This window comes from Solea solea, chromosome 18 (assembly GCF_958295425.1).
Source record: "Solea solea chromosome 18, fSolSol10.1, whole genome shotgun sequence".
Lineage (NCBI taxonomy): Eukaryota > Metazoa > Chordata > Actinopteri > Pleuronectiformes > Soleidae > Solea > Solea solea.
The window spans coordinates 13,185,442-13,197,998 of record NC_081151.1 but is presented as its reverse complement, the minus strand read 5'-3'; the positions used below and the strand labels follow the sequence as shown (position 1 = coordinate 13,197,998).

The window sequence follows — 12,557 nt, the reverse complement described above, 5'->3', positions numbered from 1 at the left end:
TACCGGTATGACGATAAACCGCGGTAAAATTCCCGACGGTTAGTCAAATTTTAATTATCGTTAAAACCGTGAATGATTACCGCAACTGATTACCGAAAAACTCACAGTGATACTGCTCATTTCCTGGAGAAGCAGCAGCACCTGAACGGCACTCGCTCAGAAGCGGGCGCGCATGCGCAGTTTCCACTGTCTGTCCTGTGACAACAACCTGCGCTCCAGAGATTCCCCCCCCCCCCCGTAAAAAAAACGAAGAGGGGTAACACTTCCAATTTGATGAGCCATCTCCTTGACCACCACCCACAACTTTTCAGCGAGTAAGTCAACAAAAACGGGATTTCGGAATAGTGGGAAACGTCATGGTTTGTCTGTAAAACGTTCCTATTTTCTCAATAAAGGAAACCTAAGTTAAGTGTTACCTAACGTTACTACTGTAAAAATACATGTTATTGGGCGCTATCAGCAAAAGCGAGTAGTGTGCAGACGACGCGTACCGTAGCAGAGCAAAATGTGTTCGTTTTTGTGTTTTTTTATTTTATTTTTATGCTGTGTACGACCGCTGCTACTTAATTATTATCCGACACAGAGTGAGGACCTGCGTGTGTGTTTGCGCGCATCAGTCAGATGATAATTAATAATAATAATAATAATAATAATAATAATAATAATATAAAATATATATTTTTAAATAAAACTTGGTTAAAAGATTTCAGTGTGTGTTCAGTACCTTTGGAACACATCTAACAATACCGTGATAATATTGATAACCGTGATAATTTTGGTCACAATAACCGTGATATAAAATTTTCATATCGTTACATCTCTATGACAGTCAGCATAATTTTGAAGTCATCAACTGTTGGAGTACAATTTGAATGTAAATTAACAAACCTCCCAATGATAACAGTATTTTTTTCACAAATAAAAAAAAACGTGAGCTTCAAAATATTTCATACGTTGTAAAGAACTGAAAATGGTCATTTGTTGAATTTGCAGCATTAGTAGGTTGTATTTACTGAAATCAAAAGCTATTTCAATCAAAAACATCTTAACAGATCAAGTTACATTTTAACATAGGACCCCTTATTTGATAGCAGCTTCACAATTTTTGCATCCATTGAACTTGTGAGTTTCTGCTTGAATATCTTTGCAGGATGTCAGAATAGCCGCTGCTGTTTGGACGTGAACTTTTGCTTAGGCAGGCTCCTTCATTGTCTAATTTTAATCTTTTAATTTTTATCTATTTTAAAGACTCACCTGTTCTCTGCATTTGAGACGGTGTGAGTCTGGTGTTCTGCATTTTATGGGTGAGATTTCGAGTTTACTTGCGTGTCTTTTATGTTTTTATTAATTTTTGTTTGTGTTGAGTTATTACTTCACTCCGCAGAGTGGGAGTGAAGTATTGTTTTTGGTGGCTCTGTGTCTGTCTGCTTCCGCACTTGCTTGCAATATTTGCAACAGAGGCTTGTTGGAATAACTTTTTTAAAATTTTGACCCTGACTGATTTGAACACAAAACCTTCTGATCTGGAGTCAGACACTCTACCGTTGTGCCACACAGTGTTACACATATAGGCCGACAGAGGCTTGTTGCGTGAATGGGGTGAAGTCTGCCATCTCTGATTGCCTTGTTTTTATTCTGTTTTTTTATAAAAAAATTTAAATACTACTGTATTAAAAGAAAATTCACCTGTTGATATCCTTCTCTTACATGCTTGTTCAAAGTCTGTTCATTCTAATCAGCTGAAGCTGACGTGAATCTCACCTGCAACAACCTAAGTTGGCTTTGAGGGAGGAAGTGGCAGGATATATGACGTTTTCTAATCTGATGACTCTGCTCTTTAATGTCTCTGATTTAAATAGCTTTATTTATTAAATTTGTTTCTTTTTATTTCTTTTTATTTATTAAAAGCTAATTTCCCCCTCTTTCTGTCTTTCTAGGATCCAGTCACAGTTCCTGCCACTTTCTATTTGTACAGAGGTAAGAAATTTTACTTTGAAGTGCAACAGTCATGTCACAGCAACATAATCAGCACTTTGGTAACAGAAACGCCATACATTAGAAAATGTATTTCCTCAGTCTAATGTCACAATACATTTTTGATAATCTAGTACACTATCATGTACGTGTTCAACTTGCAAAACCCAAAATTTAAACCAAAATCTTTGTTTTTTTCAGGTCTTTACCCGTTTAGATGTGGGGAAGCACCAGGTGTTAAATGACAGTATTTTATCATGAAGCCCAGATTAAGCTTGTGTTTATCCAGAAAGCCTCAATCACTACCTGTAAGTATATTTCCTCAGAAATCAACTATGTCTACATTATGTCCAATCATCACTTAACTTTGCTATATGTTAACTCTAAAAAAAATTCAGCCATTTGACACTGTTCCCAATCACGAGGAGAGATGTGTGTGTGTGTGTGTCTGTCCCTGCTGCTTGTCTGTGCAGGGGGGTGGGGGAGAGGAGGGACAAAGGCTCACAGACAAAGGCTGACTGAGTCCCAGTGCAAAGAGCTAAACATTCCAAAGCCTGTTTATATTTCACCAGAATTGTGAATAATAGTTGTTGCCAATAAGAGTTTGGCTTGTAAAGGTGGTAATACAAGCAATCTCAGACACATGCTCAAGTCCATCATGTTCATACAGAACAATGCACAGTGTTCAACAGCTTAGGTTGAAGCCAAGTGAAGGTATTTTATGCTCGCAGGAACCCACAATGAGTCACTCAAATAATGCAACCATGAGTTGATAGTAACTAAAAAAAATAGCTATCTTGTCAAGAATTCTGTCTGAAATGGTTCCAACATTGGAAATGGATCCGATAACAAGTAGGACTGTTGTGGTAATGGTTACACATACTGCACAGTTAAAGCCACTATCTTGTCACTACAAAACAAACAACAAAAACAGAGGGGGAATGGAGAAGAAAGAGAAAGCACTTGGGGAGTATAAGTCTATAGCAAGGCTGCGCATTTTCCCATCGTGTCATACTTAATAAAATACATGGGTACAGCACCACCTCACTGCTTGATTTGACTACAGGACGGACTTTAGGATGGGTTGTCGGACAGTTTAAAGATTTCAGGAAGCTCCTCGTTGATCGTAAACAGTCCCACTTGTGCACATTAGTTTTATTTGAATATTTTTAATGTTAATTTGTCAACAACACCTGTTGCGTTGAGACTGATGGGTATAATTGGAAGTGAAACTGAACACAAATAATCAACATTAGTCCAAAACAAATAAAAGATGCCGTATCACTCTCAAAAATTCTGTCATGTAAAAGTTCATATTGATTACAGCTTTGGAAAATATCAAAATGCAAGTAAATCCCACAATCAAATGTGTCTGGCAAATTCCTTAAATCAGTTTCTTTATATCCCAAGCATGACCATAATCAGACAATGTTGTTTACATACCATGGTCGATGTCTAAACCTTTTTCAAACCTTAACATCTGCATTTCTTTCTGTGTGTTGACTGACTGTCCTCATTTGCCTTGCCAGTGAACTTGTGGTAGGAAGTGGAGAATGAAATGAGATAAATTGAGCTACTGGAGGAGCCCAGCCCCTTACCTCCAACTCTTTGAAGAATGGCAGGCTTACAGCTCGTTACCCCTGCTACTTCACCCATGGGGCCTTTCTTTGGTCTGCCATGGCAGCAGGAGGCCATACATGATAACATCTACACACCTAGGAAATATCAGGCAAGTCATCTTTTATTCACATGCATGTGTTCACTGAAAAACATATTTGCACTTTGGTTGATAATTATTGTTCCTCTGTTCTAATCCATTAGTTGATCTTAAGTGACACTTCTTCCTGTTACTTCCTCCACAGGTAGAACTTCTGGAAGCAGCTCTTGAACATAATACTATTGTCTGCTTGAATTCTGGCTCAGGGAAGACCTTTATTGCAGTACTTCTAACAAAAGAGCTCTCCCACCAAATCCGTGGAAGTTATCTAGGAAATGCTAAGAGGACTGTTTTTCTGGTGAACACAGGTATGGCTGATGAACAATGCCTACAGTTATATTTGTGTCCCTTTTTTTTGTAATTGAGCTACCATTTCACTTGAATGGAGGTTATAGTGTAGTTGCCTAGTTTTCCAGTGTGAGGTTCCCAGCAGAAATCAATGTCAATGTGTGAATGCCAATTATATTGACATTGTAGCAGCAATATTACACAAAACTGACCCTTTTATAGTAATGTTTGTGTCTAGACTGAGTCTGAAAAAACCCCATAAATATTATATTTTTTAAACTATTTTAGCAGTTTTTTTTTTGTTTATGATTCTGAACTCTAATTATGTAATTAACTTCTGCTCTGCTTTGACTGTTGTATGCATATGTTTTCACTTTACAAACGTGTGCATTTAAAACAATCAATACTATGATGACTCTTAATTACTCAAACTTGAATTCTTCTCATTTTCCAGCTTCAACTGCAGTTCAGCAAGCGTCTGCTATTAGGACTCACTCTGACCTCCAGGTGGGAGAGTACTCTGATTTAGGGGAAACATCAGCATGGACTGACCAACAATGGATTCAAGAAATTACTGAGAATCAGGTGTGCCTTTGTCCACTTGTATTAAAATATCTTTTGTTTTCTCCTCCTAGTTAAACCATTCAGGTGCAACATGAATTGACACCTACTAAAAACAATGCATCAAGCACCTTGTTTAATTATGACTTATGTTTAATGTTACATCCTCAATATCTGACTATGTATCAATTAAAAAGAGAGTCCTCTATAATCCCAGAATGTCTCACAAATATATATATTTGTAAAATGTTAAAAATGTTCTCTACCTGTTTCAAACTAACTGTATGTGCCAACTGATTGTGCCTGGTGATTTAATCTATTTACTATTTTAACAAGGCTTTATGTGAAGCATTTGCAGGACGGTAAGGTATATAGACATTCATTCTGTAATCAACTATATTAAACAGTCAAGTTTGTACTAAATACTCAAGGTTTGAATACACTAACACTACTCAATACCATAGCATTTGGGTTTAAGTTGCAGTTATAGTGTATAGTTTGAACATATTACAGTATTGAACATATTACATTTTTGATTGTAATTCTCATTTTCCCTATTTTCTCTCTCTGTTTTGTCGACTACAGGTGCTGGTTATGACTTGCCACATATTTCTGCATGTTCTGAGGAATAAAATCCTATTATTGTCTAAAATCAACTTGGTGGTTTTTGATGACTGTCACCTGGCCATCACAAACCATCCCTACTGTGAGATCATGAAGGTGAGATTGTTGTGGTGTCAAAGAAGACTATTTCCTGTTTGGCCAAAGTAGTAGTCAAGTCATTTAGCAGCATCATGAATGACCGAACCTTCACTCTCTGCAGCTGTTTGAAGGCTGCTTGTGCACTCCTCGTGTCCTGGGGCTCACCGCTTCTATTTTAAATGGAAAATGTGACCCCTCAGAGTTGGAGCGGAAGATTTTGAATCTGGAGAGGATCCTGAAGAGCAATGCTGAAACTGCCACAGACCTTGTGGTCCTGGACAGGTAAATAAAGCAGACTATCATATTCCAAAGGTTAGTTCAGGTTTTTTGAGGTGGCAGTTGTGTGAATTATTGACACATAGTCAATACTGACCTAATGTGCTGCTGTCAATAGAAAGCAGCTGAAGGCTTACCCTCTTATGGCGTGTTTCCACTGGCTCTTCTCGCCTCGGCATGGTTAAGTTGCATTTTCCACTAACATAGTACTTTTTTTAGTACCTGCTCTTTTAGTATGCCGTGCCATAACAAGGTGAGCCAGGACCATAGTGAAAAAGGGCCAATAGACAACATGGCTGCTAGTGGGGATACAAGGAAAAACTAGCTTCCTAGCTTTTAGCCACTTAACAAAAGGCTCCCCTTTAAACACCTGCCCCTTTTTCTCAATGTAGGAAGCCTTTTCTGACTGGAAACTGAAGTTTGTGTTTCTTTGTTAACACCTCACTCCCTGGACCAGTCCATAGAGAAATTCAACCAGCACAAGATTTGTTGATCCATTATGTGATTTTGTAACTTGGTATTTTGAAACCTTTTGTTTGAACACAGCAGCAGTAGACCTGCTTCCTTTTCCCGTGAGCATAAAAAACAGATTTTCTCTATGAGTGAGGACTATGTTGAAAGTACCTAACCTCACACAACATCACTAAAGAAAAACCAGATGAGTGTCAGTTGAGTATAGATCTCTATCAGTGGTGTGCTTAATTAGACTGTGTAGCTTAAATACGACTAAACATCACAGCAAGTTGGGTGTATACTGATGTCAATGTTGGGTTTTTCACCTGTTTCAGATATGCCTCTCAGCCAAGAGAGGTAGTGCTGGACTGTGGACCCTACGTGGATAAGAGTGGTCTTTCCTCCCAACTGCAGCTGGAGCTGGATGAAGCTCTCCACTTTCTAAATGACTGCAACATACCCGTCACCAGAGAGGACCGAGATCCTGCATTCATCTCCAAACAGGTCCCAGGACATTACATGACTAAACCATAGGCTTCTGTTTGTTACATTCAGAAAAGTTGTTGTCAATGGACTGTGTGAAAAATTATTCATGAATTACAGTGAGCTGGTGTTTAGTTGAGATTCAAATTAATGCCAATACATCATACTTGTTGTTCTCTGAACTGCTGATCTTAGCTAAGAGGAAAGTGATCTTTCCTAAACACATAAGACACCTTTCTCTTGTGCAAACTCTTATTTGATTAGTTATTTTGACCATCAGTTTTTCTGTAAATGTTATTAAGGGTTAAAGGTCCATATCTCATGGGATGTAAGAAAACCCATATTAAAACATTGGTTTATTATATATTATAAACTTGTAAAAGCAGGGTACTAATGTTTAAGTTATCTGAAAGGTCTGTGGTCATGGCATCCTTGATATGATGTATATATCGTCATTATGAGTTCCACTTGATTGCAACAATAGACACTGTCAGTATGTTGATATGAAATGAGAAAAAAACCAAACATTTATTGGGTTAGTCCAACTAAATCCAGACTGATGAAACACATACAACAACAAATACAACAACAAGTTGTCTGACTGAATGTAACAAAAACTTTCTTGGGCTGATACACTTTTTTGGACTGAGGAGACCTACTTTGTGCTCCGTCATCGTAAACAATTAGATTTTTTTTAAAGCTCATTGTGGTTACAACTCTTTGCGCTCTCTTTGCTGCAAGAAGACCCAGGTTCATGACCTGGGTGGAACAAGGGCCTTTCTGCATGGAGTTTGCATGTTCTCCCAGTGTTTTCTCTGGGTTCCTTGCTTTCTTTCAACGGTCCAACAAGATGCAGATTTCAGGATTAGGCAAATTGGACACTTTTAAATTGACTGTAGGTGTGAGTGTAGATGGTTATTTGTCTCTATATGGGTCTTTGATGGACTGGAGACCTGCCCAGGGTTTACCCCGCCATGTGTCCTATGTCAGCTGGGATTGGCACCAGCAAGCCCCCGTGGGTGACACTCGGAATTTTCTTCTGAACGGTATCATTGATAACCACCTTCACTAAAACATTTGGTGAAACTACTCTTAACAATGTTCCTGTCCTGTCCAGATCCTGAGTGACTGCCGGGCTGTGCTTCTGGTGCTGGGGCCCTGGTGTGCAGACAAGGCAGCGGGTATCATGGTGCGGGAGCTTCAGAAGTATATTAAACATGAGCAGGAAGAGCTCAACCGTAAATTCCTGCTCTTCACCGACACCACTCTGCGCAAAGTGCACGCCCTCTGTGAGGAGCACTTCTCCCCTGCCGCACTGGACCTCAAGTTTGTCACCCCGAAGGTTCTCCGGCTGATCGAGATCCTGCACGAATACAAGCCATTTGAGCGGCAGCAGTTTGAAAGCGTAGAGTGGTACAACAACCGTAACCAGGACAACTATGTGTCCTGGAGTGACTCGGAGGATGAAGATGAAGATGAGGAGGTGGAGTCCAAAGAGAGGCCTGAAGCCAACTTTCCCTCACCTTTCACCAACATCCTGTGTGGCATCATCTTTGTGGAGAGGCGTTACACAGCTGTTGTCCTCAATCGGTAGGGTTACGTATGTTTTTATGAGCATTATGGTGTGAGAACTGTACTTAAGGGGTTCTAATTTTGGACTATTCATTTCTGTTATTTAAAGCTGCTTACATTTCTTTTTTTAACAGTAGACCATGGGAAAAAAGTCTATATATCAAAACAGTGCTAAGATTTATTAATCTTTTGGTAAATTTGCTCATGAAGCCGCTCCTAAAATGACAGTGCAAAACAAAAAAGCTGGGGCACATCAGTCTCCTGCAGGTTAAAGGGATAGCTCAAGTTAGGTTTAATCAAAATTGTCAAAATCAAAAATTCAAATATGCTGTCTTACAAAAGCTTCATGTTTTCAAATGTAATTGTCTTGACCCTTATAAATATAAAATATTTCTGTGCCTTATTAAGGGGGTAAACGCATTCATACGATGCACATACATTATTGGGATGTTTGTGTCAAGGATCTACAATACCTTACATAAATAGTTTTTTCACGGTTGTTCTTCTGTAGCTCATATAAAAATTGTATTATGTTTTCAATGTGTCATCACTGACGGTGCATTATTCTGTGGTTTTTCCTCAGTCTTATTAAAGAGGCAGGAAAGCAGGACCCAGAACTGGCTTACATCAGCAGCAATTTCATCACCGGCCACAGCATCAGCAAAAACCAGCCACGGAACAAACAGATGGAAGTGGAATTTAGGAAACAAGAAGAGGTACACATTCCATTGTTCCATTGAACATTTTAAACAATTATTATAACACCACTGCCATTATAACATGGTGGTGTATTTTCTTAAACTGTTTCTTGCTTTGTGAAAAGTGTCGTTTGAAAATATTGACAGACATCTAATAACTAAACCAGCTCTGTGTCTGTGTCATTAGACTGCTAAATGTTGCTTCTCTACATGTTTGTTGAACAGGAAGTTTAATAACGGTGTGTTTACATTTATTCTGTACAAACACTGAACAGCAATGTTTGCAGACTTTGGTCCCCACTTGTTGACCAGTATGCTTGTGGGTGTGTGTTGGGCTTGATCATGTCCCCAGCATTTCGGAGCAGAATGTTGATAAATTTTACATGATTTGAAACCACATTTTAAAACTTTGAGTTTCTTTTATAATCATTCAAACTTGGCAAGGGGGTTGACAAAGTCGGCAGATATTTTTATCACTTTACAGGCACTTTAAATATTGTCAGATACTGCTTTGTGTACAGTATTTACTGGCATTATAATTATTACATTTTTAGTGAATTTATATTCAAAACCTGCACTCGGCTTAGAAATTCAGGGCCTGGTCAATGTGAACTAAACGGATCAGTTGATCTACAGAATACAAAGTAGGTTGATTTATTTCGAAGTTGCCTTTTTGATCTTATCTTCTGATTGTGCTAAGGGAAATACAAAGCCATGTGTTTGCTAAAAGCAGCACTCCCAAGTACTTTATCTAAGCACCTTCTTTTTTTGTCTCCCACAGGTTCTTCGCAAATTTCGGGCTCATGAAACCAACCTCCTTATTGCCACAAGCATTGTGGAGGAAGGTGTGGATATTCCAAAGTGTAACTTGGTAGTGCGTTTTGACCTGCCCACAGAGTACAGGTCCTATGTCCAATCCAAAGGCAGAGCTCGGGCACCGGTCTCCAACTACATCATGCTGGCTGACACCGAGAGGACCCAAGCCTTTAAGGAAGATCTCACCACATACAAGGCCATAGAGAAGGTAACCTAATGTTAAATTCAGAAATGGTCAAAGCTAGTGTTGCATTCAGGCACTGTCTTATCAGTGTCATGCCAGCAAAAATGTTGTTATACTGCGAAGTAATGATATGAAATTGTTTATCATCAGGTAATGTGAAAAGCTTAACCTCTACTATTGGGAGCAGAATGTGTGCTGTACAGAATAGAAATAATCAATATATCACTTTTATTTCCATACATATATTCATTCATCATAATTGCAGAAAATAAGATTATTTTTTTCAGATGTATTTCATGTCCTAAAAACAATACATACTTTTCCTTTATTAAACCAATGTGGCTATATGAGGTACTCGCACTGTCAGCACTGACTGCTATCACTGATAATCAATCTGAGACATGGAGGTTCACTCTCAGTGAAAACATGGTGGTCAAGTTTCTAAACTGCTCACTCTCCCGTACAAAAGTCTATAGCGAAAACAGTTTTTTAACTTGCAGAGACACAGGAACTGCTGGTCTACTGCTGCCTCACTTGGTAAATTTGTGTCACTTTGGTAAATTAAATCCAGATTTAGCTACAAAATAATATGTTTGAATTGACTGATGGAGCAGAAGAGATCAACTCCTGTTTGTTGTGTGTAAAATCATTGATTTTTTTCTATGGACTCGTGTGGGGACTAAGCAATTTCTAAAGCAAAAATAACTTGAGCTTCCAATTGGTAAAAGCTGCCCAATTGGTAATAATAATTTATTCTTAAGATGATGTAGACTAAAGCAGGCATATCAAGTTTTTCCCTTTGTCCCCATGGGCAAACATGTTTTTATTCTGTGTGAGTGTCTGTATCTCAGGCTAGTTTTTAACAGTTTGATTTGATTGTTTGAATTGTTTGTCTTTTGAGCAGATCCTGAGGAACAAATGTTCCAAGTCAGTGGAGGTGAGTGAGTTTGAAGTGGAGCAGGTGCTGGATGATGACAACATTCTTCCACCCTATGTACTTCGATCTGAGGATGGCGGTCCTCGAGTCACCATTAACACAGCCATTGGACACATTAACAGGTAACTTCTTGAAGTCTTGAAAGCCTCATCTTACTGATAAAATCACCTGAGCAAACTTTATTCAGCTCGCATGAATTGACTTGGAAGTGTTTTTTTTTTCCTGTGATGGTCAGGTATTGTGCTCGGCTGCCCAGTGACCCATTTACCCACTTGGCACCCAAATGTAAAACTAAGGAGATTAAGTCTGGATGCTTCCAGTCTACACTCTACTTGCCCATCAACTCCCCTCTGCGAGTTCCTGTTAAGGTAATCTACATTATAAGAGTTTTTGTTTATGCACTAAACTTTCCTAATTCACTCCACATTTCCACAGTCAGACTTATCTAGTCTTCATGGCCATTCAAAGTGCTACTACAGTTTTTCCATTCACTCTTTCTGCTGTTTCAGAATCAATTTCAAAATCCTTCTCTTTGCCAATAAAATGTTGTTCTTGCTCCAACTGCTTCTACTTTGTGGCCTTTTATCTCTGCTTATCAGCTGCTTTCAGTTGTCCTGGAAACTAGATTAAAACTCAGAGGGCCCAAACTACAAGAGAGGTTGCTTTTACACATAGCAGGCATCTTTACTGCTTTTCTTTAAATCGGGTCTTCTCCTTGGCTTTTAATACTGTGTAATACAGTAGTTTGACAAATACAACAGTAGAATAAAACCTAGGAGGAACCCAGGTTAAGGTTGCATTTTATGCACACACATACTGGATTATATGAGACAAAATCATCATAATCTTATCACGATATACTTTTTTTTTACCCAATTTGATTTCAATATATCACAATATAAATCAAGTCAATATGTCTGTAAGGCTCGGCAATATGACTTATTAATAATATGTGGATATTTTAGGAAGATTTTCTTTGGAGACATTTGTGCTTCTCGAAGGAGAATGACAATACACTGTAAATACGCTAAAATAAAATATCTACTATTTGTCATCTGTTTTACATGATCTTAAAATACACTTACCTTTAATTTCAGATAATACCTTATTTATTTATTTGTTTTTTTAATGTTAAATGAAGGATATTTACATTTGTTGTAAACGATGAAAAATGGTCAAATTCTGCTGTAATACAAATAATAAGGCTTTAATTCGATTCCATCTATTCTTTAATCAATATATACTATTAAATGTATAATATTAAGTGTATTTCACTAATATATTCAATATAATAGATATAATTATCAACACCACAGCCTTTAAAACTAGGAAAAGTCATCATACATACCTTATCATTATATGATGATATCCCATATCTAAGACTATGTCTCGTACCATATAGATAAAAATAATGCCCTTCATGTGGATGTAGCTGTGCTGTTTGATGCATTGCTTGGCTGATGTTTTCCCACAGCAGAACATAACAGTCTTTGCATCAAATCTACAGTTCTCAGCATACGGTATAAGAGGTTACTCGTAGATTTGGACCTTGTCCTATCTGTTGTTTGTTTTTTTTTGGATTTCCGGCCAACTCTCAATGTGGTATCCAAGATACCAGATTGTCCTAATATTGCCCAACTCTAGAAGCTACACTTATATCTGCACCGTGCCTTTTTGAAGAAGTTTACCCCATGTCACTTCAGGTTCATTCATCATGGATATGTCATGTCTTGACAGGGTCCGACAATGACCTGCGCCAGACTGGCAGAGAAAGCTGTTGCACTACTTTGCTGCGAGAAACTCCACAAATCAGGTATAGTTGAATTTTTTTACAAATGCAGCTTTATCACTGTAATATTCACTTTCAGCCTCTGTAGGACTTGATGTTACATTTAT

The 12,557-nt window shown here is 38.2% G+C and overlaps 1 protein-coding gene across 1 annotated transcript in view; it reads left to right on the top strand.

The window, feature by feature from the left end:
* The window catches only part of dicer1 (dicer 1, ribonuclease type III), a 32,777-nt gene that overhangs the window by 3,080 nt on the left and 17,140 nt on the right, over positions 1–12,557 (top strand). The window contains exons 2-15 of the mRNA XM_058614658.1: positions 1,938–1,977; positions 2,176–2,282; positions 3,504–3,703; positions 3,837–3,999; positions 4,434–4,564; positions 5,126–5,260; positions 5,364–5,524; positions 6,307–6,475; positions 7,572–8,044; positions 8,610–8,742; positions 9,506–9,748; positions 10,629–10,783; positions 10,897–11,029; positions 12,399–12,474. Coding sequence (XP_058470641.1) covers positions 3,590–3,703; positions 3,837–3,999; positions 4,434–4,564; positions 5,126–5,260; positions 5,364–5,524; positions 6,307–6,475; positions 7,572–8,044; positions 8,610–8,742; positions 9,506–9,748; positions 10,629–10,783; positions 10,897–11,029; positions 12,399–12,474 — 2,086 coding nt within the window. The 5' untranslated portion in view covers positions 1,938–1,977; positions 2,176–2,282; positions 3,504–3,589. The remainder of the gene's footprint in view (positions 1–1,937; positions 1,978–2,175; positions 2,283–3,503; positions 3,704–3,836; positions 4,000–4,433; positions 4,565–5,125; positions 5,261–5,363; positions 5,525–6,306; positions 6,476–7,571; positions 8,045–8,609; positions 8,743–9,505; positions 9,749–10,628; positions 10,784–10,896; positions 11,030–12,398; positions 12,475–12,557) is intronic.